The sequence below is a fragment of the Rhinolophus sinicus genome, chromosome 9 (assembly GCF_057876585.1).
Source record: "Rhinolophus sinicus isolate RSI-liver-muscle chromosome 9, RSI-T2T, whole genome shotgun sequence".
Taxonomy (NCBI): domain Eukaryota; kingdom Metazoa; phylum Chordata; class Mammalia; order Chiroptera; family Rhinolophidae; genus Rhinolophus; species Rhinolophus sinicus.
The window spans coordinates 18,199,638-18,224,194 of record NC_142509.1 but is presented as its reverse complement, the minus strand read 5'-3'; the positions used below and the strand labels follow the sequence as shown (position 1 = coordinate 18,224,194).

General features: G+C 54.1%; 2 protein-coding genes across 3 annotated transcripts in view; both read right to left on the bottom strand.

Moving 5' to 3' along the window:
- The window catches only part of SMARCB1 (SWI/SNF related BAF chromatin remodeling complex subunit B1), a 29,829-nt gene extending 18,843 nt beyond the window's left edge, over positions 1 to 10,986 (bottom strand). Inside the window, exons 1-5 of one of the 2 annotated variants that reach the window (XM_019757721.3) lie at positions 10,691 to 10,986; positions 7,274 to 7,385; positions 5,444 to 5,573; positions 1,984 to 2,121; positions 246 to 373 (exon numbers count right to left, since the gene is read on the bottom strand). In XM_019757721.3, the coding sequence (XP_019613280.1) occupies positions 246 to 373; positions 1,984 to 2,121; positions 5,444 to 5,573; positions 7,274 to 7,385; positions 10,691 to 10,783 (601 nt within the window). In that variant the 5' untranslated portion in view covers positions 10,784 to 10,986. Of the gene's footprint in view, positions 1 to 245; positions 374 to 1,983; positions 2,122 to 5,443; positions 5,574 to 7,246; positions 7,386 to 10,690 lie in introns of both variants that reach the window. The other variant, XM_019757720.3, reaches the window with a different exon arrangement.
- A 1,104-nt stretch (positions 10,987 to 12,090) lies between these two features.
- MMP11 (matrix metallopeptidase 11) lies at positions 12,091 to 22,566 on the bottom strand. The gene is made up of 8 exons (XM_074321422.2): positions 22,417 to 22,566; positions 16,856 to 17,085; positions 15,761 to 15,904; positions 15,547 to 15,680; positions 15,160 to 15,401; positions 14,819 to 15,035; positions 13,916 to 14,173; positions 12,091 to 12,967 (listed from the first exon to the last, which is right to left on the bottom strand). The coding sequence occupies exons 1-8, from the start codon at positions 22,525 to 22,527 to the stop codon at positions 12,834 to 12,836; spliced, it is 1,470 nt and encodes a 489-aa protein (XP_074177523.2). The 5' UTR covers positions 22,528 to 22,566; the 3' UTR covers positions 12,091 to 12,833.
- Positions 22,567 to 24,557: the final 1,991 nt, after the last annotated feature.

Here is a 24,557-nt window from a genome sequence, read left to right as displayed (position 1 = left end):
TGGTAGCCTGCATGCCAGGCCCTTGAACTCCCCATGCTCATGGTGGAGAAGGAACCCAAAGCTCATCTGCCCAGCCCACAACAGTGGCAGAAGCAGGATTTGAACCCAGAGTCCACGTCTTCCTAAGCTATGTCACAATGCTCTGAATGTTGTGTTCAAAATCCAGAACCCACCTGATGGGCAGCAGGCAGGAAAGGGGAATACTCACACAGCGGACGGTCTGGGCTGTGCAGAGCCCCACGTACCATTCATGTTCCAGGTAAAGGCATCCCTCAGCTTCTGCCCATCGATCTCCATGTCCAGCCGGATGGGGACCAGCACCTCAGGCTGGGAGGCATTCTCATGGATCACTGCTGGGTCATGGTCATCAAAGCTGGAAGTGAAGTGGCAGCAAAGTCATCAAAGAGCGCCCAGGACCTCCCTCTCTGTACCACTGGTCACTGTAAACCTGGTCGGGGGGAAAGCCCACTTCTTACGGGGACTTGACAACTAAGGACTGAGTCAGCAGGAGTCGCGAGCCACAGGGGCAGTGCTGCACACTTCATGGACACACGGAAGAGGAGAGGAAGCCGCTGATGTGGGCACTCCGAAGGGAGGGAGATGTAAGTCCTAAAGCAGGCAGGACTTCCACAGAAAGCTGTGGGGAAGGCATTTCCAGAAGAGGAAATACTTAAGCAAAGGCTGAGGGGCAGGGTGAAAGGAAGCGCTCCTGGGGCAGCAGCAGTCAGAGCACTGAAGGTGGGATGCAGATCAGATTGGGGGTGGTGCGGGGGACGCTCAGAAGCTACAGGACCAAGGTGCCAACAATTCTCCAGCTCAGGCTGCGGAATCTAGTCTCTGCTCTGAGGGAGCCCCAAGAGGACTCTGAGCAAGGGCTTTACATAGTCATGTCTGGATTTTAGGGAGACAAGGAAGAGACGGGGGGATTTTGGAAAGCAGGGCAAACCTAAGGACATCTGAGGAATACAGAGAGGGCTGAGAATTGCTCTCATAGCTTGAGGCATGGATAACAAACAAGCAAATGTAAGCACACTGCATGCCAGACACGAATGCTCTGGGAAACACAAACAAGGCAAGGGGCAGGAGTGGCCATTCTAAAGGGGGAAGGCAGCCGTGAGAAAGTGACATTCTGACAGAGATGGGGAGGAAAAAAAGGAGGGAGGAAAGAAGAGGGAAGGAAAGGGAGATAGAGGAGGGAGACATATAGATACTAGTATGAACAAGGCTGGGCTGCAGAGATGAATGTGGGGGTGGGAGCTTGAAAAATGCCCCCCCCCCCAAAAGAGCTATGTCCTAATCCTCAGAACTTGTGACCATTAGCTTGCATGGCAATAAAGGTACCCTTACATGAGGGTACTCTGCAGATGTGACTAAGTTAAGGATCTCGAGAGATTATCTGCGTGGGCCCTACATTACATCATGAGTGTCCTTATAAGAGAGGGATAGGGGAGATTTCAAATACACAGAGAAGGCCATGTGACCACAGAGACTGATGACGTGGCCACAAGTCAAAGAATGCCAGCAGCCACCAGGAGCCGGAAGAGGCAGGCACAGATTCTCCCCCAGCGCATCCAGATGGAGGATGGCCCGGCCAACACCTTCATTTTGGCTCAGTGAAACTCCTGGCCTCCAAAACTGTGAGAGAATAAATTTGTGTTGTGCTGAACCATCCAGTTTGTTGCAATCTGTTCCAGCAGCCAAACTAACACAGCAGGAGTCATGTGGATGGCATCTGAAACCATGAGAAAAGGTCCAAGGATTGCAACCCCAGGAACTCTACTCCAGGTACTAAGGAAATGAGGACAAGCAACGAAACGAAGGCAGAGCCGGAGAAAGCCAGAGACTGGTGTCCTGGAAGCCAAGGGAAAACAATTTCATGGAGGAGCAGGCTAGATTTTGGGGAACACACGGTCAAAGCGGAGCCTTTTTCTGGGGAGGATATGGACTGAGGCGGAACCAGTGGAGAGGGCAGGGCGCACTCACCAGAGAGGGAAGGTTCTCTTCTTGTCCCGGCCCATGCGGTTCCTGTTGATGGTCGTGGAGCACGGCACAGCATCCAGATGGTGGGAGCTGTTGGGCAGGGTAGGCACCCACTGGCTGTTCCTCTTGGCTTTCTGTTCCCTGGGAAGACATGGGAAATCCCTCCACCACTCATTCTACAAGCCCAACACCGCCCATCAGGCATCAAGTCGTGGTTAGTGGACGCCCTCTGTGCCCCTGCTGGGCTCCAGGCCCCGGTGGGGACCTCTGTGCACTCCAGACTCTGCAGGAGTCTATTTCCTAGGCTCGCACCAGCACCTGCATGGAGGAGCCCAAGCTAGAGGAAGGCTGCAAAGGGGCCCCAGACATGGCAGAGAAGCCCCCAGCCCAGTGCACGAGCCATGATGTAACACACTGTGTGCTGGGCATGGCTTCACGGAAACACCATGCTTCTGTGGGGAAGGGGCACAGGCAGGCGGCTTTCCAGAAGAGTAAAGCCTTAAACACTGAGTTCGGGTTCACTGGGGTGGAGGACTGGAAGGGGAAGTGCATTTCAGGAGGAGCACAGACAACAGCAGGTGCGGGTTTGGTTGGGGCTAGAGATGTGGGACACAGAGAGAGGTCCCAATTTAGGGGCTGGTGTGCTCCGTGAGAAATGGACTGCATTCAGCAGGTGGCCAGGAGTCCCCAGGGGTTTGAAGTAGGGAGAGACATGACCAGACTATTATTTTAGACATGCACGCAGGCCAGCCTGAGATGGCCTAAGCAACGCTGCTGGCCTCCAGGCTTCCAGACCAGCAGATGAGGTGTTGGTAAATACGTTCAAGAAAGTGACGCTCAAAGTAATTTCAGTATTCCCTATCTCATAAAAGGTTCACTCTTCTCTTCGAATTACAGCTTGCTTTTCCTACTAGGAAAATACCAAAAGCTATTTTATATTTTAAACTGAGGTTCCAGTGCTGGATTTGCCAGACGAGAAGGCTCAGGTTCCCACTACAGTCTGCATGTTCTTTTATCCTCGGGGCTGCCTTCTCAGTGAGACTGAGCAAAGTGAGGGGATCGACGGTGTGTAATTCACCAATAAACACCTACACCATGTCTTCTTTAGTAACGGTTTGCTATAGCTCAGAGAATGTGACAACGGCTGCATTTCCTGCTGCTTCGACAGTGCCCAGTGGGCCAGGAGGTGCAGCTGGCGGCCCTTCCTTTCTCATGGTGGCGGAGGCAGAGGCCATGACCTGCCCAGGCCCGAGCCCTTTACCTCTTTTCTTTGCTAAAGCTGGGGACATTCGCACCTCAGAGGCTGAGGTCCGGGAGTACCCCTTGATTGAGGGCTGGTCAGGGAAGATTCACAGCACCAAATTTGGCCAGGACTTCATCAAGTCTCCTGTACCCAGGTCTTGCTTGAATCTTATGACTGGCCTTCACCTTATATCAGAGACCTGGGAAAACAGAACATGGAACGAATCTGGGCAGGGCTTAGAGCTCGGGCAGCAAGACCGGGGTCCCTGGGCCAGCAGTTTCTAATCCTGGCTACACAGACTCAGAGCACAACATTTTAAGTGGTACATTCCTGAGCCCCACCCAGATCAAGTGACTGCTGTCTTGGGGGAGCGCTTGGGAGTATGGATTCTTTACAACTTCCATGGGTGGTGCCAGAGCGCTGGGCCTATACTTGGGAACCACAGGTCAAGCCCACCACCTCTTTTCTGAGCCTCCTAGAGCTCTGAGGCTCCCCCTCCCCCCAAATCCTGCCCTAACTCAGTAGCAATCCGGTTTAATTCCAGGTCTGGGCTGCCCTACCAACCCCTCCTCCTGTCTGGTAGCTGTCTCAAGTGGACAATGCAAGTTATGTCACAGGTACAGGTCATACACAGAATCCGAAAATCTGAGTCACGTAATTCAATCCTCTTCCACTGCCAGGACATCTGCCCAAGGAGGGGGCAGCCAGCCTCTGCTGTACCTGGCCAGTGAGGGGGAGGGGAGGTGCCAGTCTTCCCGTGAGGCTGACTGGGTAGTGGGAAGGCACTTCCTGAGCATAAAGCCCATGGAAACGGCTTCCCTCAAACTTTTATCCCCCCATCCCCCTCTTGTAGTTCTGGCCTCCTGGGTAATAAGACTCTACTCCTCCCTCAGCTGTTCCTCATATGACACCATCATTAAGAAAGTGTTTATCACCCCACAAACGTTTCCCAGCTGACATGTGCAGACTTGAAAGTCCTATCCATATGTACCTAATTTCCTTCTGCCACTTCCCTGGGAAAGTCTAGCCATCCTTGTGTTTTTACCACATCCCTCGGAAAAAAGAAATCTGTAGAGCACACATCTGTAACACTGGCCAGGTTGGATCTGTGCCACCTTTTTCAGTCGGGGTGGAGGGTAGATTATATAAACAATCCAATAGTAAAGTTGAGAGAAAATCTGAAAAGAACTGATTATTCATAACCACATCACTAGAAATAACCCTCCTCAACCCCCTTAGTGCTCGCGGGGTTTTGTGCACACAAATGCATGTGTTCTTGAGAACTGAAAGCGTCAGATAGGTACTCTGCATGTCCCACTCACATGAACCCTGTTTTCAGTTGCTGCAGAGTCTCCTATGAAATACAGGGTTATAACCTGGTCCATTCCGGTTGGTACACCTTCACTCACTCAGCCTCTCCCTAAAGCTGGACACTCAAGTGGCTCCATACTTTCCATTACTATTCACAGTGCTCCCAGGGGTATCTCTGTAACATATATAATGGGTTTTGGTGGTGGCAGTGTTCTTTTAAATTATTTCTCTGGGACAAATCCCCAGGGGTGAAATTAATGGGCCAGAGAACAAACAACGTTTGATGTCAAAATGCTTTACAAAAAGATCACGCCCACATACAGGCCACTGTAGCATTCGTAAGCGCACCTTTGTTACACTTTCCTCAATTCTTTATGTTGCTCTTTATTTATTTAACTTTGAATTTTTTAAATTACACACGAGGACAAACATCATTCCCTGTGTTTGTTTACTCCTGGTACTTCTGGTGTGGACCACCCTTTACCTAGTTATCTATTGGAGTACCTAAGCTTTTCTTATAAATCTGAATGCATACGCTTTCTACAACATAACTTTCCAATTACTTGCCTGTTTGTTACTGTAAACACTCTTAAAGGTTCTAAATTTATACATTCAAATCTATTGTTTGTTTCTCTTGCAACTTTATGTGAGCCACTCGTTTTTCTGACAGATTAGTCACACTTTCAAAGCATTCCTAACCATTCTCCACAATCTAAGACTTGGCTTATGTTTCTTAGAAATTCCAATGATACAGAAGAAACTTAGAAAACTGGGCTAAGATGATTTGGAAGCACTGTGGGTAGGGTGTTGAAAAGTATATCTGCTCGACTTCACCCCAACCAAATCTGGAGTCTGAGAAAAATACCCATGGCTGTCCCAAGAGCTTCATCCCGGCCCGGGGTGCAATACCTGAGGTAGGTGGGGGGCTCCGTGCTGATGGACACGGCCTTGTACTTTTCATCGTTGCCATCCAGAATCTCTTCCACCTCTGAAGCTTTTAACAGAGTCACGCTGGTTGCCAGGGTCGTGTAGCCATGATCTGTAAGCAGAGACGCCGCTGCGGTCAGCCTGCTGGAGAAGCAGTGAGCGGCAGCAGCCAGTAGATGAAGCGCATCAGTCCTCACATGCAGGAGGTGGGAAAAGCAGGTGTCCTCCTTACTACTGCTGGATGCTGGCCTCTTCCAAAAGGGCAATCTGGACTGAGCGTTTTATTTAAAGGGCCTACTGGGTCAACACTCCCTGAGGATTTCCGTAGACTAATGTGTCCCAGGCACTGGTTCCGAGCACAGAGGAAGTGCAAAGTGCAGCGGCCACAGCTACAGCGCAGCACAGCCAACGGGGGCTCTCAGGAGAAAAGGAAGGCTCCAGAGTAGTACCACCAGTGGGAAGAGGTCTGACACCACTGCAATCCACGACACGAAGCAAAGTGGAAAGATGGAATGAAAGATGAAAACTGTTCTTTTAAAACAAGAGCCCAGCGAGTTGGAAAGAGCTGCTTCACACTGAACACGAACTCCTGGCCCTGAGCCAGTCAACACGCGCTATCTGGGAAACGGGACAGATTCTAGACAACTCAATCCATAACTTCTAGGGAACCTTAGTCAAGAGCTGGCTACCTGTCTGCAGGTCCAGCCTGGCTTCTCCTGGAGAAACAAATCAGTTATGGGGGAGGCGTCTCCAAAGCACAAGGCAAAAGAGTCACCAAGACTTCATTTGAGGCTTGCAGAGGGGAAAGCAAAGCTGGGGACTCAATGCGTTAATGACTGGTACTCCACTGAGGGGGCGGGGGGTGGAAGGAGGACAAAAAGGAGACTTTTTAAAGTGAGTGAGTGGAAATGTTACAGCAGCAGATAAAAAAGCAGCTCTGGCTCCTGCATTAAAAGAACGACTACTTTGCCCACAGTAGACAAGACCACAGCAGCACTTATAGACACAAGCAGACAGGACAGGACTGCAAAGCGCACACTCACACACAAGCACACAAGGCTTCAGGGCAGGTCTTCACCCAGGCCCCAGGCAGCTCTCTACGAGGCACCCTTGCCAAGTGGGAAGCAGTTTCGCCAGCTGCCAAACATGGTGCTGTGTCCAAACCCAAATGAAGCCTGAGCCTTTCCTGATGGAGCCCCGAGAGTATCGAGAGCATCCCTTCGCCCTGCACAGAGCTGCCACCGCTGAAGCATGCTAGTGGCTCTACTGTCACTAGTGTCAGATGGCTCATCTCGCAAGCCCCAGGCACACTCAGGCACAACGAGCAGGGACATGCACATGAGCTCCAGAATGAAGTGCTATGGGATGGATGTGCTCTGGGAAGCAAAGCGGTGAAAGCCCCAGAGGGGAGTGGGCGCTGGGGCCACCACCCGCCACTCGGGCTGTATGGAGGGTGACTATGGCGATATGCCCACAGCAGATGGCAGAGCATCACAGCATTCCTAAAACGTTTTGAGACCAACATGTCTTCACAGCACCTGCTCTTGTCCCGGCCCCGCCCCACCGCACACCCCTGGCCCTGCTGAAAATCCCTGCCAAAGGACCACCACTGGCTACCTGGAGCCACTTGCATGCCTGAGCTGCACGTGTACCCCGTCCCTAGGATGCTCCCTGCCACACGAAGGTCAGGGCTGCAGTGAAGACACTCTGGAGTGAAAACGTTTTATCTTCATGACATAAGCGAGTGGTTTTGAAACAGGTTTACAAACCCTCGTGAAGACGCACCCTTAGTGTTAGGTTTTGTTTTTTTACCATGTGACGATGCAACTATTTTCTTCCTCTCTTCCACAGTGGCTAGTCGCCTCCAGAGTGAGGGATATCTCTTGTACAGAGAACCTCGGAACATACGGAGGTAGTTTCCCACCTATGGGTAAAGCAAGAAGGCTCATTATGAGGGTCGTATCTCCAGGTGAAAGGGAAGGATCCTGGCGCACAGGCCCTGCTGGATCAGGTGATGGATAAACAGGCATTGAGTTGGCCATTGGGCACCAGGCTTTCAGCAGCGATCCAAACACATTCTGCTGACATCAAGGGTTCAACAGCAGTGCACATGTGGCCTGCATCTGCTCCTCGAGGCAGGGGCAGTAATATCCGCATCCTGATGACAGGACCAAGGCTCGTGAGGCTGGCCTTCAGAGCTCACCAAGAAGCTCCCGGAGTTCACTGAGAAGCTTGTGGTGATTTTGATGTTGGACTAAGGATATCTGGCACTTTCCAGAAATGTAAGGCCTCTTTGACTTTCTTTCATCTTAAAAACTAGACTTTGATATTTTTACGATGTAATAAACACCAAAAAGGTCTTTTAATTTTAGACAGATGCAGGATAATTTCCCCTCCCCGTGACCTTGTTGCTTTGTTTAGTAACAAAACTCAAACCAGGGATACCAAAGGAATTTTCCGGAGAGTTTAAAAAGCACTTATCAGCAATCACCAGATTGCTATATAAATCATTACTTCTCCAAACAATAGCTTCAGTTTGCTTGAACCAAATACTCAAAGTATGACTTCCTTAATGGAAAGAAAAAAAAAGCTCATCCTAAAGTTTTTATAAAGAAACCTCATTGTCTCACTGACTTTTCCAAAATCACCATGTGAATCACAGGGCAGGAGACAGCCAGTTGACTGGGTGCCAGATGATGGCTCCACCTGTGACCAGGAATCACTTCCCCAGTCTGCGTCTCCTTACTCATCTGTCAAATGCACAGCAACTTTGAAGTTGACCACACAAAGGACCACTTCTATTATTGTCCCATTTACCTACGCAGCATAGTATAATTTAATAAAAATATTTCTCCATTTTTCATGAATCAAAGATTTCCATGATTGACAACCAGAGCTGCTGAACAGCGTGAGAGGTGACCATAGCCAGTCACTCGTGCTCCACACAGTAGGCACAGACCCCTGTCGGTTATTTTGCTTGAGTGTCATTACCACCCAAGGGTAAACGTATAGTTTCCACTAGGTTTTGAAAAGACATTAACAATAGCATCCCCCACTACTACCTTGAAGGTCCTGCAGAGCTCCGGGACTCCTAGACCCTACCCAAGGCCCCTTCAGAATAGAGGAGACCAGGGTTTGCCTTCCTGGGTTTTCCCTGAACCAGTTTTTGCCTGAAATGAATGTGTGGACTTGGGGATATCCTAGGTCCTCTCAGGTCTATGACTCTGGCTTGGTGAATACAGCTACCTGCAGATGGCGGGAGAACAGTGACACACACTTACTGCAACTGTGGATGTCTTCCCAAAGCCACTCCATGGCACTGGGTGTGATGCTATGGCTGGCCCACCTCTCTGAGTAGCCTGTTTCCCAAAGGGAAGGGGCCTGGGGGCCATCCACCCAATGCTGTCACAGGAACTACTGGACATCAATAGACAGCATTCTGATCTTGAACCTTTCCCAGACCTCCAAAGGTCTGACAATTGTTAAGCCAGGCTCCAGAAGGAAACCTCCTCTCCCTTTTCCCATCTAGGTCTCTACTGGCTGGGTCTCAGGATAATGGTCTCACTCAACAGAGCTGAAAGAGAAGACTGCAGTTAACTTTCTAGAAGCTAAAATGTGTTACAGAGAAAATCTCAGAGGTCATCTAGTCTAAGCATCTCATTATACACATGAGAAAAGTGACAAGGAGGCAGAACAGAACTGGAACCAGGCCTCCTGACATTCTTCCCACCTGGTTGCATGCTTCTTCTCAATTTGCTCCACCTAATAAATGAAAGCTTGCTTTTCAGAGGTACCACATACTCAGAATCAAAACCAAATTGATTGCTTTTCTTGCCCATTAGATCAGGTAAAGATTTCTTTAAACAATCTGCCCATTATCACATACTAAAACTGAACTGTCTTCTATACCCTGCACTTAGGCTGATGAGGACCATTCTGAGCCATGGCAGGCACTGGCTCCATTTCCCCAGCACGGCTATCTTTGAAGAGCAGCATTTACAGGATTATGTGAAAAAATTATTGCATCCTGCCCTTTTTGTTTAATAAAAATTGGTGAAAAATGGTTAACACTAAAGTTCTGATGTTGACAACATTGGTCTCATAATTTGATATAACTAGCCAGGAATCACAGGGTCATTGCCTCAGTGTGACCATCATGAGGCTTAATTCATTCACGCTATGATCAACTGTGAAGAAAAACAACAAAAATTGTAAAAACAGGAATGAAATGTTGGTGTCTGATACTGAAAAGTACTACAAGGAAAGGCAGCCCTTGGCATTTTGTGACTTATTTAGCTCTCCAAGATTAGCACTTACCTCATTACATGAGAGACTTTACTGCTTGGTATATGCACATCTGAGTTATATATCCATAATTTTTTTTTTTTTAAAAAGGCGTGGACACTACCTGGGGACGGCCTTTAGACCAAAACGGGCTAGTCTGAGGCAATCTGGAAAAACTTAATATACTTAGTACAAACTACCATTGAAAGGTTTTCTTACTGTGAGTGGTCCAGCTGATTCAACAAAGTGCTATCAGTTCCAGTTCAGGATTAAAAATCTTTAGGCTCTTTCTCCTGTAATAATTCAGTTAGTCCAAGATATCCAAAGTGTCAATTGCTTCTGAATTGTTGATAGAGCCAGCTCAGGACCTGGGGCCTTATCCACCCAAATGAAATAGGATGATGGCCTTATCCACCCAAAAGCAAACATCCTCCTCCCAACTTATTTCCTCCCTGGTAAACAAAGATCAAAACACCTCCTGCCCACCTCAAAGGCAACAAACACAATGAGGATGAGCCCTCACTGAGGCCCATGTTTACAACCTGCGATTTCAGGACCCCAGATGTAGCAATGGGGGAGGGGTGCACGTGAGATTTCCAACATATCACCCCCAGCGGGGTGTTTCGCAGGGGCTAACCGTAACACCCAGTTTGTCTGCGTCTGTCTGGAGTTGTACCAACTCAGCACGAAACCAGAAGCCCCTCGGGGAGCCCTAGTTCTGGCGACAGGGTACGTTCCCACCACAACATGGCTAAGTAAACCCAGAAGCGCAGAGGTGCGCGGGGCGGGGCCTGCCGGCCACGCCCTGCTAAGCCACATCCCGTCGCGCGTGCGCGCGCACCCCCTCGCCGCGATGAATGGAGACGCGCGTTCCCGACGCGCAGACCTGCCCTGAGGCTCCCGCGGGGCCGGGGCCCGGGAGGGCGAGGGCGCGCCGCGGGCTACCTCAGAGCCGATCATGTAGAATTCGCCGTCGTCCTCTAGCTGGAACTTGACGGGCTTCTGCCCGAAGGTCTTGCTCAGCGCCATCATCATCATTGCGGCGGTGGAGGCAGGCAGCCAAAGCCGGGCTGCGAGGGATCGGGAGGGCTGAGGCGGGGCCGGAGCGCGCCAAGTCGAGGGAGCCGAAGCCGGGAAGCAAAGGGCGGTCCGGGCCAAGTACTCGCGCCGCCGCCGCGGGGCTCCTCAGCAGCCGCAGCGACGACGACCAGGCCGCCCTCTGTGCGCATGCGCAGGCGTTGACGCCGACGCGCGCGCTGCCGCCACCCAAACAAAAGGCCAGGGCGCGCTCCCGCGGGTCCCTTAAAGGAGCCTAAACCCGTTTCTCTTCCTCCCAAGTCTCGGTACCAAGGAAAACTTCTCAGGTGGAAATAGCAATCGAGGCCCTGACTCAGGCGGTGGCGTTCCCAGTCCTACAACTGGGACTAGAACTCAACGCAGTGGAAGAGGAACAAAGTGAGCTCTGCAGGGTGTGAGGAGGCCAGTAGTACGTGTACCTCAGTTTCCCCACCCGGAAAAAAAACGGTGCAGCTGAGCAGATAAGAGGATTCCTAGATATCCCAATTCTCGGCCCACAGCTGTTCCTGCGGCTGTGGGAATGGGCAGAATGACAACACAGGGTGGTGTTAGCATGGGCCAAGACTACACCGCTTGGCAGGATTCCAATCTAGGTGGTATTTGGTTTGGCTGGTGCATCAGATGAGTGTTGGAAGGGAGGGAACCTTCTCCATTCCATCCTTAACTCTGCACTTTGTAGGGACAACAAGCCGAGCCCTGCAGTGCAACTAGAGAGCCCTGCCCTGTGGTGCTTACAGCTTGGAGTGGGGAATGACATTCATGAAAGCATCAAAGCTCCACGTATCCCATTGAACAATGCAGTAGGTCAAAACCAGCCCACTGCTGACAATTTCATATAAATTTCAAATAAAAATTGCAGCTGTGAAGGAGATACACATAGGGCTGGGTAGCAGGCAAGGAGACACTTGTTAGGAAGTGTCGGCTGTGGTAAACATGAGTTTTGTTCTGTATCCTGACAACAATGGGATAAGGGCTGGGCCTGGAAGATCAGGTAAAGTGACCACTGCTTAGTGGAGGATGAACTGAGGGGCAAGCCGGGGAAGCAGGGAACCAATTATGAAGCCACTACACATATCTAGATAGACAAGATGGAGGAATGGGGCAGGAGGGGCCCTAGACATTGTACCCAGCCCCAAAGACCAGAGACTTGGGGGTGGGGTGGACTGCCCCCCTGGTTCCGAGGACAGAACAGGTCCCAAGCCAGGTCTCCCACTTCCCTGGTACAGCTCCCCATCCTAGCCTCACAATCACAGAGAGACCCAGGCAGGTAGGTAGAAAATGACTGTTTAATGACAGTTCTTCGTAAAAAAAAAAAAAGAAGAAGAAAAGGCTTTGTACACACTGTACACACATTTACATGGCTTTGGAGGGTCTCAGTGCTGGGATGAGGGCTGGAGAGGATTCGGCCCATGACAGGATTGAGGTATGTTGGGGCCTCCAGGGCCCTGGGTCTCCAGCAGGAAGTACCCCTGTCCCCAGATGACTCTAGACCTTCTGGCCTGGATCTTGGGGAGCAGATCTCCAGGATCGCCAACCGAAGGCAGCCAGTTCCAAGCACCTACCCAGAACTGACTTCTCAGGGAAGGGCAGAAGGCTATGTGGCCCCGGGATCCATGTGCCAGCACCCTGCAGGGACCTCACATCAGGGACAGAGCAAGGGCTCCAGCTCCCTCAGCCCTGCTGAGGTCCTTTCCTGAGGGACAAAGATGGAGAGCGAAGGCAGCCGGGTTTGCCTGTGACCTGCACAGGTAGGGTGGAACCGGTCCAAGACCACCCTCACCCTTGATGGCAAAGCCTCCCTGCTCAGTCTGAGACAGTTGCTGGCAGGTGACCACGACCTGCGTGGCCCTTCCTGCACTTGTCATGGTGGGAGCCCCCCCTCCCCGCCCCCCCTGAGGAGTCACAGGCTCTGTCCTATGCCTGGTGCTCACAGCCGCAAAGATGGCCATGGGTCTCTAGGCAATGTCAGTGGCCTGACGGGTGAGGGGCCCTGAGGGCATCCAAGCAGTGGTTAGTGGAAAGTGTTGGCAGGCTCTGTACAGCCAAAGAAGTCGGGGCCCACGAGGCGGGGAAAGCCCTCCAGGGCCTTCACCTTCACTGGGTCAAACTTCCAGTAGAGGAGGCCACGCAGGAAGTAGGCGTAACCTGAGGAGAGAAGAGGGTCAGGCCTGGGTGAGTGGACACTGAGCCTCACACCTGCCCATCAGGCTATGCCCAGGGATGGGCACGGGGAAGTCCAGGTGGGCAGGCTTGGCTACCACTGAGTTCCTTGAAAGCTGCAGGCCTTAGGACGGCCCTTCCAGGACCTCCGTTCCCTTGGGGGAGTCCTGCCCAGAGTCTGGACTAGGCTACGACCCAGCCTGACAGCTGCCGGGAGCCTCAGACGTCCAATTCCTACATCTCAGGAAGGCAAGTCCTGTTTCCCTCTTCACCCCTCCCTCTACATCACTATTCCCACACCCACCAGCCAGATACCGATGGGTATCTTGAGTTGTGGAGGGTGACAGAGGCAACCTGGAGCCCCAGAGCCTGAGACCACCACAGGACAGCTTTCCCAGCAGGTCCCAGTGTGGGAAAGCACAGAAGCAAAGGGGGAAGGGGGCACAGGCGAGAGCACTGCACTATGAGTCCCCAGTCTAGTCCTTGGAGATTATAGGAGGCTGGGTGGCTCAGCAGGGACTGCCTGGGTGGGGGTTCCTGGCTACCCACTATCCACTTGGGTGGCCTTAGCTAGGGACTTCATCACCTGAGTCTGTTTGCTCTTCGGCAAACTGGGTTCCTAACAGGTGCTACGTCCGAGAACTGCACGAGACAGGTAGGGAGCTTAGGTGCCTGGAGCATTGTCAGTCCTGTGTGCAGTGGTTATTATTTTACCAGCCATGGCTGGGACCTGGGCAAGTCCTCGCACCTCTCTGGGCCTCAAGCTCCTCATCTACAACATGGGAGGTATAACACTGCACTGGAACAAGGAGGAGGCTGGATGGGGAGGGGGCTGGACAAAGGACCTGTGATGAAGAGCTGATGTCCAGCCACCACAGGGTGGAAGATGCAACTGCTACATCACTTCCACCAGCTGCCCTGTCACCAACGCACCGTCAGCATCCTGGAAGGCGGCGTCAATCTCAGGGGGTACCCCGCGCCAATCGGTGGCCCGGCGGGGCACGGGGCTGTCCACACGGCGGGTGCTGGGGTGGAAGCGCCAGTAGTCTCCGCCTCGGAAGAAGTAGATCTTGTTCTTCTCAGGGCCCCAGACCAAGGCTGCGTGGACCGGGGACCCTGGCAGGCCCAGCTCAGAGAGGGAGGCGGGCCCCAGGACTGGCTTCTCACCATCGTACACCCAGTACTGAGCGCCTGTGGAGAGGGGAGGCTGCAATGGCCCTGCCCAGCTGCCACCACCACCAGGACTTTCCCAGCCTCAGTTTCCTTATCCTGCTTGGCACCCCCACCCCAGGGGAAGTTGGAGCCAACAGGGATAAGCTGTGGCAGCACAGGCTCTGGGAGGTACCACGTAGAAAGGTAATTCTAAGCAGCAGAGAGGCACCTGGGCTCCCACTCCTTCCCCGGGCATTTGACTGCTCACCACCCCCTGGGGCTCAGCCCTGGGCCCTACCACAGGTCTTAGGTGGACCCTTGTTTATGAAGTCCCTGCCACCTGGAATGCTCCAGGTTCTCCTCTCTACCAGTTGTAAGTGAACAGCACAGGCTTTACAGTCGCTCTGCCTTTTCCAAGCTATACGCTCAGGTGAGTCACTTCACCACCTGAGCTGGAGGCCAATGTGTGACCCACTGTGCAGTACTTTCTATTCTCCTCCCACCTTGAGAGCCATTGCCTTCAGAAGTCTCCCAGCTGTGCCCAGAGGAATGAGCCTCGTTCTCCCTTGGCCCCAAGCTTTCAGGGCACCCGCTACCTGCCTGTATTTGTCTGTCTGTCCCTACCCCTGGCCATGACATTCCTGGCTCCTAGAAATCTGAGCATGACCCCCTGCCCCCACTCACCCTTGAAGAACCAGATGTGGCCCTGGGCATCCTCGAAGGCTGCATCAACGGGGCTGGGGAGTCCCTGCCAGTGGCGAGAGGCCAGCGCAGGGTAGCCAGGCTGCAGCCGGCCCCCGCGTAGCCGCCACACAAAGCCCGCCTTGAAGAAGAAGAGCTCCCCACGGATGGTGGAGACTGCGTCAAAGGAGATCTCGCAGGCATCTGGTGGGGCTTCCGGCTGGGGCAGGGGAGGTGGGGGAGAGGGCCGGGAAAGAGCCCACATTGGAGCCACAGAAGCCAGTGAGGTGGGGGTGGCTGGGGGAGGGCCTCACCTCCTGTCTTCCCACCCTCCTGCGCCTCACCTCCAGCGGTGCAATCTCATTGGTGTCCACTCCAGCCTGGGGGTCCAGGGCTGGGGGCTTAGAAGAGGGGGCTGGCCGGGGCCGGCCATATAGGTGCTGAATGCCCCTTCGGTCATCTGGGCTGAGGCTTGGCGGGTAGCGGAAGGTGTAGAAAGGGGACATAAGGGCCTTAGCAGCCGTGGTGTGCTGTAGCCCGAGTGCATGGCCAAATTCATGGGCTGCCACCTGCAGGAGATCTGTACCTGGAAAAGGGAGATAGCCCAGCAATCCCTGAGCCTCCTGCAGCAAAATACCCAAGCTCCAGACCCCAGCTCAAGGACCTTGGCAAGTCCCCCTTCTCTATGATGTTTAGTTGCCCCGTCTGGAAAATTGGTCCCCTGCCCATACCATGGTCGTCCCCAATAGTCCAGGTCTCGTCATAGTCGAAGTGGACGTCCCCTTCTCGGTGGGTCTTAGGAAAGAAGGCGTGGGCCAGGATGCCCCCAGGTCCATCAAATGGCAAGTTGTCCCCATGCCAGTACCTGCAGGAGGGTGGGGGCAGAGTCAGTGGTTGTTGACAGCTGGGGCTTGTTCCCAGAGGGGTCCCAGGCTGCTGGTTCACCTGGTGAAGTCAATCGTGATGTCAGCATGGCCCTCGTGCACCTCAGTGAAGGTGAGTGGTGTCACTTCACTCCATACCTGTAGGGCCTCTGCCACTGTCTGTCGCACTTGCTCCCGCACCAGCTGCCATGGGAACCGAAGGATCCTGCGGGGAGGAGGAAGGGCCTGGACCTCACTCAAGGCAGGGCCAGCCCCTGATGGCTGTTGGGCCAGGGGTTGCCCTTGGATGCTCAGTAGGGGTATATGCACGTGGGTCACAGGCCAGGTGAACCTCAGGTGTAGTGCACTGGTCCTTTTGCCACATGGGCACAACTTTGTGTGGGATGGGGTTCTTTGGTATGCATAGGTGTCTGCATAGAAGGAAGAACACAGGACCAGGATCCCCAAGACCCACCTTCTAGACCTGACTGTATCATTCACTGTGGGGTGTCGGGAGTCCTTAACCCCTTGACCTGCCCCCTCTCAGTTCCCAGTTCCCCACCCAGGACATTTCTGAGGCCCCCAGCAGTTTCAGCTCCAATGCCAGATGACCCCACACCAGTCTTCATGGGCCTTCTCTCCCAAGCTGAGTATCCACCTGCAGGATGTGTAAGTCACAGCTTCTGCATCGCTCCCAGGGGCCTCAGTTTACTTGAGCTATTTCCTGTCCTATTCACCACTGTTTCCCACCTGTACAGATCCCAAATTATGATGCTAGATCTAAACAATGACATGGTTAACGCCCAGCTTCCCAAGAGGATGGGTCATGGCTGTCTTCACCATGGAGTCCCAGGGCCTGGCCCTTATAGATCCCCATAGAAGCTGCCTGAGGGATGAAGGCTGTGCCCCGGCATGTATTCGGGATCACCAGGCACTGCTGACAGAGGCACTGCCCCTCTGCCATGGGAAGGCACGGGTGTGTGTGTGTGTGTGTGTGTGTGTGCATCTAAGTTGGGGCTCACGGTTGTTGGTCCATGGATGGCTCAGAGGTCAGTGGACACACAGGTGCATTAACCATGGAGATCTAGACCTGGCATGTGTCTCAAGAAGCAGGTATGTGGGTGACAGGCGCATACACGGACACACTCATGAGTCTGCTCATGGCCACGGGCCCTACCTGTAGGTAAGGTCTGTCTTTTCCCAGCGCCCGCCTGATAGCACGAACCGCTTTTGTCGGTTGCGGGCACTCAGCCCATCGGGCGGGTCAGGTACACCACAGCGGCGAGGTCTGGGGCCTCCGGCAGGCTGGGGGACCTTCTGGGCTGCAGGGGCAGGCGCCAGGCTGCTTGGAGGAGCTTCATGCCAGGGTTTCAGCCCCCTCCTCACAGGGTGGTAGCGGTGGGCATCCTGAGCAGGAGAGAGGATGCAGACGCCTGGTCAGGCCTGGGGTCCTTGTGTTGCATGGTTAGAGGTGTGGGCTCTCAGCACACCCATGCTCAGCCCCAGCATACTGTGTCACCTGGCAAGCAGAGGGCTAGAGGAGGCATGCCCACTGTCACCCCGCAGGCTCTTTGGCACGAGATGACTGGCTTCCTGATGACATGTTCCAAGGCCTCCTAGAGGGACCCCAGGCTGTCTGTCACCTACTCCAGCCATTTGGGCTGGTGAAGTCTGGGGGGAATGCTCAGAGACTGTACTCTCCACACACACTCAGGAATGGACCCCCACAAAGCCTTCTGAGGAAAGGTCAGGCTGTTCCTCCTGCTCCCCCTACGGCCAACCCCAGCAAATACTTTCCACTGCCCCTTTCTTCCCACGTCTCCTTCCTGGCCCCCGCCCCACAACTGCCACGTCATGTGAACTACTCCTGCCCGGGACACCCACCTATGACACTCCCCGGTGTGGAGTAGCTGCAGCCCTGCCTCGATTTGCTCACCTCATGAATGGGGATATCTCCCCACAGTGTTGATCTGAAGATGAGCCAAGGCAATGCGTGTAAAGCACTTAGCCTGAGGCCACACACCTGGTAAGGGCACCTGGAACTAAGGTCTGACTTCCAGGGGGCTTTGCGCAACCCCACCAGGGCTGGGCACACGGCAGGGCTAGATGTGTTCCGCCTACCCCCTCCATGCCCGTGTGTGTGTGGTGAGGAGCAGTTCCCTACCACCTAGCCCCACCTAGCCCCACCCAGCCCTGCCCAGACAGAGCCCCAGCACCACAGAGGGTGATCTGACTTAGAGTCCCCACCCTCTACAAGTCCCAGGGTGGAAGTCACAGTTCTTGTGCATGAAAAAAGTAGAAGCTCAAAGAGGTTGGGAGACCCTGTGAGGTCACCCAGGAAGGGCATGGTGGGGCCAGGTGAGGGTTCTGATGACGCAGACCGGAGGCAAAGGCCTGGCTGTGGACACCATGCAAAGCTGGAGGAGAGGCATGGAGTGGAGCTGTTTGTTAAGAGACTCAGGGCCTGTCTGGTCTGAGTCTGTCTGGCCTGGACAGCTGTGGCCTCCCCACAGCCATATTTGGGGCAGGAGCCATGCCACCCAGGCTCCACCCTCAGCCTCGGCCTCTGGCAGCTCTCCCAGGTCCCAGGCGCCGTAGGGCTCCAAGCAGCGTCCCAACATCCCCAAGCTCTGGATTATGGAGCCACCAAGAGCCATTTCCCAGAGCCACCTAGACTCAAGCCCCAAGAACACTCCACTAAGAAGGGGTCTTCTGAACCCCTGGAGCTTCTGAACCCAACTAGCGGTGATGGAGTTACTTGGGGTGTGGGACCCTGGACCAGTTTTCCCTCAGTTTCAGAGCTTCCTTATTGAATGGTTGGTTAGCTCACAGAGCCCAGCCGATACTGGGCTTACTGCTAATAAGTACTTATCACTGTCGCTGTTTGCTAGGACCCTGCCAATAGCTCTACGGATATGCTCTTAGCCCCTGATGGGACCTCTCACCAGCTCCACCTTCATTATGCCCATTTCTCAGATGGGGAAACAGAACCCAGAGAAGTTAAACAACTTGCCCAGGTAACAGCTGGCAGGTGGCAGGCTGTCTGTGCTCCTAGCCCATCCTATCTTGTACCTCTGCTCTACTCTTTGGACTGGAGTCACCCTTCCCCTGAAGGAGGGACACAGGCTGGCCTCACCTTGACGACAGAAGAACAGGACATTATTAAGCACCTGCTGCTTCCCAGGCACTTTGCCGGCGAGCTCACTGAACCTACCCCCTCCTCCCATAAGGTGGGGACGATACATATGCAAGGTCTCACAATGAGGATGTGGACCCCATCTCTGAGTAACCAGCCATGAGGACCTGCTCTTTCCCCTCCCACAAGGTCCCCCTTGACTTCCAGGATAAATAGATTCTTTCCTTAACTCTGGCAGGGATACCAGGACCCTCCTTGGGAAGGGCAGGGCTGTGTTGTCCCCTGGAGTCCCAAACTGCCCAGAGCCCAGCCTGTCAGGGACACACCCATGACCATCCGTCCTCTCCTCTACTTTTGCCCACAGGCAGAAATCTCTCCTCTCCCCTGCCCCTCAGTGAGACCTGGAGCAGCCAGCCTTGGAGAGAGGGTGGGTAATGGACACACACATCATCCCTTCCTCTCCTGCCCCCACAAGGCTCCAAGTCCATGCCCAGAACCCTGGATCATGACACTCTTAGTGCAGTAGAAAGAGCCATGGTCTGAGATTCAGAAGTTTCAATTCTAAGCCATAGCGACTCTGGACGAAGTGACCCTATACAAATCACTGCCCTCTCTTAGTCTCAACTTCCCCATCTGTCAAATGGGGATGGTGCCATGGCAAAGGGCTAAATGCCCTCCTTCTGTAATGCCTGCTACAGCATCTGGCACAGAGCCTCTTCCCTGGCCTGGCTCCTTGCCCCTGTGGGCTCTCCCGTCCCATACCTGGGCATCTGCTCTCACCAAATTTCCTACAGCTCCCACCACCCACCTGACATCCAGCTCCCCAAAAGACTCCAAACTAAACTATAAAACAGGAGTCGCAGTCAGAAGGAAGCTTGCAAACAGAGCAACTTGTGCAAAGGGTTTCCTTGCAAGTCAGAGGCCTCTTACTCCCTATCTGTGTCACATTCATTGGTTTTGGAGAAAGATTGAGTAGAAGGCACTAGAATGGAGGCCTTCAGCCAGTAGGATCCAAAAATGGGGTAAGCCCATCATTTAATGGCTCTTGACCTCAGTTTCCCCATTACTAGGATGGGACACAGGCTCCCTGCCCCACTGACCTCCCACATTTCATCTTTCTGAGTCCTTTCTGGCCTGGGGCCAGATGCCCTAGCTGCAAAGCCTGGCATAAGGCCGCCTGCTGATTCCTAAGATGGGTGCACTGGTCTTCCCAGGGCTGCTGGGATTCAGTGACAGAGGATGGTGCACACAGACACACCTGGCCTTATCCACAGCCCTGATGGTGGGGGGTTGTGGTCTGGAAGCAGTCATTTCCCAGAGCTCAGAGAGGTCAAGAACTTTGCTCAGGGTAACATAGCAAGTCAGGCAAGAGCTGGGCCTAGACCTGGGGCTCATGCCTCCCTACCAAGAGCTATCCCCACACCCCGTCAGCTCTCGGCCTATCTCCAAAACCCACATTGCTGAGAAGCATTTCTTCTGGTGCAATCCCTCCTCCTCCTCAGCCAGTATGGTGGTTGTCCAGTTCACTCACTCCGCCCTCTTCTGGCCGGCACCAAACCACAGCCTCAAACATCCTCGAGGAATTTCTCGGCGGACTAGATCTCCTGGCTGAGCTAGAGGCTCAAAGTCAGCCCCTGGGACAACTGCCAATCAAGAAAATGGGAGGCACCTGGTAGAGGGGCGCTAAAGGAGGACCCTAGACTAGGGAACTGCTGGGTAAGGCCAGGCTAATTGTGCCCCTCTCTGAGCCTCAGTTTGCTGTTGGTCTAAGGGAGATAATTAATCATAGTTGTCTTCTGCTGTTGGTAGGAGGTGACCCTAACAGGAGGGCACTTTGTTAGGCTGTGAGGAAGAGGAGCATCACCACACCATTCTATGCAGCATCAAGCCCCTCTGAGGATCAGAGAGGCCAAGCAACCTGGCTAAGTCACACAGCCATTTGGCAGGCAAGTCCATCTTTCTGCCCCACGCTGTGGCCTAATCTTTCCCTTCCCATTCCTCTCCAGGCTCGTCCTGTCCCAAGGGCTGCGGGGCTTTCATCAACCCTGAAAGCTACAAACTGGGATGGATAAATATTTACAGAGCTTTCCTGGCCCTGCCAACAGCAGCCCGGGGATAAACACATCTGAGGCGACCCCAAATGCTCTCTGTATATCTGCAGTGACAGACAACAGCCTAGCTCAGACCCGGCCCCAACTAACCCTGTACAAACGTCATAGTGGCAGCTACAGGTGACGGAATGTCTCCAGCGTGCATGGCTGTGCCTCTCCTCAAATTACCTCATTTAACCCTCAATGCCTATCTCCTACCCACTCCTGACAAGACTGAGGGTGAGGTTCTGAGGTACAAGAGGACTCCCCTAGGATCACTTTGTTCAAATCCAGATCTCTCCAATTCCAGAACCCGTGGGTTCAATGGCTACCCACAATGGTTCTCAACTCTGCCCCAAGTTCTAGGGGTCCAGGAGGGGCTGGGGAAGAGGCAGGGCCTCCAGACTGAGGTGCCCTTCACCCACCCTACCCCATCCTATCCCCTCCTGCTCCTATAGCCAGCCCAGGGCAAGGCTGGCCAGAGCAGACCTGGGGTGGCTGGACCTAGGGACCCAGCCAGTCAGATCTTCCTCCTCAATGGACCAGTCCCACGACTCCTACCTATCATACCTCCTAATGGGTCTCCTCCCTACCTGAGCTGTCTGGATGCCTTAGCTGAGTTCCCAGGGGCCTGTGGGCCTGCAGCTGCTCAGGCTCTCACCCCAGCCCCTGCCTGGCCGCCCCTGTGATTGGTCCCTCAAAGCTCCACCAGCTCAACGGGAACATGTAGCCTTCAGGGCACAAGCAGGCTGTCACACCCCATGACCATCCCTCCTCTCCTCATTCTGCGGCTCTCTACCATGGACTCGCTTCTTCTCTTGGGATCATACAGTCTTCTCCCTTTCCTTGCTCTCCCATCCCCTTGCTCTCTGAGAATTTCAACTGCCCACCCTTGGTCCCAATTCTTTCTCATTTTCTCACAGTCACAGACACACAGACACACAGACACACACACACACACACTGTAGCTCTCATGTTCATGCTGTACTGGTTCCAAGCCTCCCAAACTTGCCACTTGTAGGTGCCGAGGTGGTAGCACCTCCTACAGTGCAGCTGCTGCCCTCCCCAGCTCCTCCTTAATCCTCCAGCCGACTGCACACCTGGAGGTGTGTTCACTGAGGCCACACACCTGGAGGCTGACACCAGCTTCGCTTTGTCCCTGCCGAGAATAGAGAGCCCTGTAACCACTCCCTCTGCTACCTTCACCAGCACACACCCAAGTCTGCACCTGGGGCACCGAGGGGCAGGTCCCCATGCTGGGAGGGGGCGTGCGTCTAGCGCGGAGCCCCTCCTCACCAGCCTGAGCGATCCCCGCGCAGGCTCCACTTGCACACCTCCAGGGACGGGAAGCTCCCTATCTATCACGCCCAAAGGGACCCAGAAATCGTTTTGGGTAACGGGCTGCTCCAGGCCACCCCGGGCGTCCCCGTGGGTCCAGCTCCGCCACTGGGCCCAGCCCGCGTGCCCGGCGCTCCCTGGGCGAGGAGCGGCAGGCCGGCGGCGGGCACTCACCGGCGGCCGCGGGGCCCGGGCCAGCAGCGGCGGCGGCAGGAGCAGCAGCAGCAGCAGCGACAGCAGGAAGGCGCGCGGGGCGGCGCCGCGGAGCCGGGCGGCCCGAGCCATCCGCCCCGGGGCTGCTGGGCCTGCTGGGCCGCGCCGGGCCGCCGCCCCTTATAGCCTCCGCCCCGCCCCCCGGCCGCCCAGGCTCCGCCCCCCGCGCCTTTTGTTCTAAACTTTCCCCGCGGCCGCGGTGGAGGCCAAGGTGGGGGAGGTGGACCAGGAGCGGCTGGCGGGGCAGGGACCGGGGGCCAGGAGACTTGGTCCTCCTGGGAATGGGCCGAGTCTGTGGTCTGAGGCCTGATGCTGGGTGACCCTAGCCAGCTGGTGCTGCTCTGGGTCTCAGTTTCCCCAATGTGCTGTGGGGAGTATAAGAGGAGTATGGTTTCACTTCTGGTCCCTACCCCTACCTTTGGATGGCGCATCCCCAGCTGGTCTCCCTGGTGGCCTGACCTCTGACCTCCTGTTAGCCTATGACAGGTGGTGGTACCCATGGGCAAGTTCCCACACTCCTCAGAGCCTCGCTGATCCATCTGGAAGATGGCATTATATCCCCTGTGAGAAAAGGGATATTAAAATTTGTCCCAGGGGAAACTGAGGTGTATGGCGGAGGCTGGCCAGCCTCCCGGCTTGGAACAGAACCATAGATAATTTATAGACGAAGAAACTAAGGCCCCAAGACGGAGAGACCAGATCAGGCTTTTCCATAACAGCAAGTAATGGAGGGATCAGGAAGCCCTCTAGCTGGTCAGTTGGAGAGAGGGTGCTGTTAGAGGCCGCGGGCGACAGTATTTGAATGGGACACTGGGGGCACAGGCTATCCCTTCATCAGCCTCCTCAGGGCCCCTCAGGGCCAGCCTCCTGAGATCTGAGGAAAAGAAGGTGAGAACCAAAGGAATGGGTGGTTCTCCCTTTCCATGCTGGAAAGGGTCCTCCAGTCTCATGAACTGCAATGACCAGAGGCCTCACCACCTCACCAGGCAATCTGTTCCATCTTGGGCAACGCTGCTGAGCCAAACAGCAGGCAGTGGTTCCTGTCCTGATTGGTAGGGTCCGGAGCTGCTGCAAGGTGAGGCTGTGGGCACCCAGCCTGGACCTGGGGAGGGAGGAAGGGAGGGAGGAGAGGACAATCGGGCTGATTCAACCCTCCCTCCAGATCCCAGCCCAGGGAGCCTTCGCTGCTTCTCCTGGAAGGCTCCGCAGAGACTCCTAGAGGGCCAATAGAGGGCAGACAAGCAGTGATTTTTTTTTATTATTATCGGACTGTTAGCAATCTTTTTCTTTACAGTGACTCACTTTTTTTCTTTTTTATTGGGGAATATTAGGGAACTGTGTTTTTCAGGGCCCATCAGCTCCAAGTCATTGTCCTTCAATCTAGTAGTTGTGGAGGGCGCAGCTCAGCTCCAAGTCCAGTCCTCATTTTCAGTCTTAGTTGCAGGGGGCACAGCCCACCATCCCATGTGGGAATCGAACTGGCAACCATGTTGTTAAGAGCTTGTGCTCTAACCAACTGAGCCATCCAGCCGGCCCTACAGTGACTCCCTTTTCAAAATCAAAATGCCTACTTCAGCCTCATTCTTAGCAATATTTGTCAAGAACTCATGGATTTGATGAGCTAAATATGTATTTTTTCCGATATTCCTGAAAATATATAATTATTTAAATAGAAACATTCATTAAGTGGTCTTGAGTGTCTCTAGGGGTGCATGGCTGTGCTTTGGGGAACATGCAGTCCACCAATCACCCACAGTGCAGGCCTGAGGTGGAGGGCCATAGTTGCAAACCAACTGTACACCCAGCAAGGTGGGCTGGTCACAGAGGGCTTCCCTGATAAGCCCAGTAGGATGGTCCAATTTGGCAAATGGGAACTGGGTGGGCAGGAACTGCACCAGCAAAACAGTAGAGGCTGGACTAGGCCTGGCATATCTGTGAGGAGAGAATGGTGCACCCTTCACATGCTCACCTCACCACAATGTGGGTGGTCACCTCCATTTGAGAGAGGAGAAAATTGAGGCCCAGGCCCAGACGGGGGGTCAGGGGAGGGCCCTGCTACACAGGCTGGCTGAGAGGATTGTGTCGTAAGAACACATTAGTTC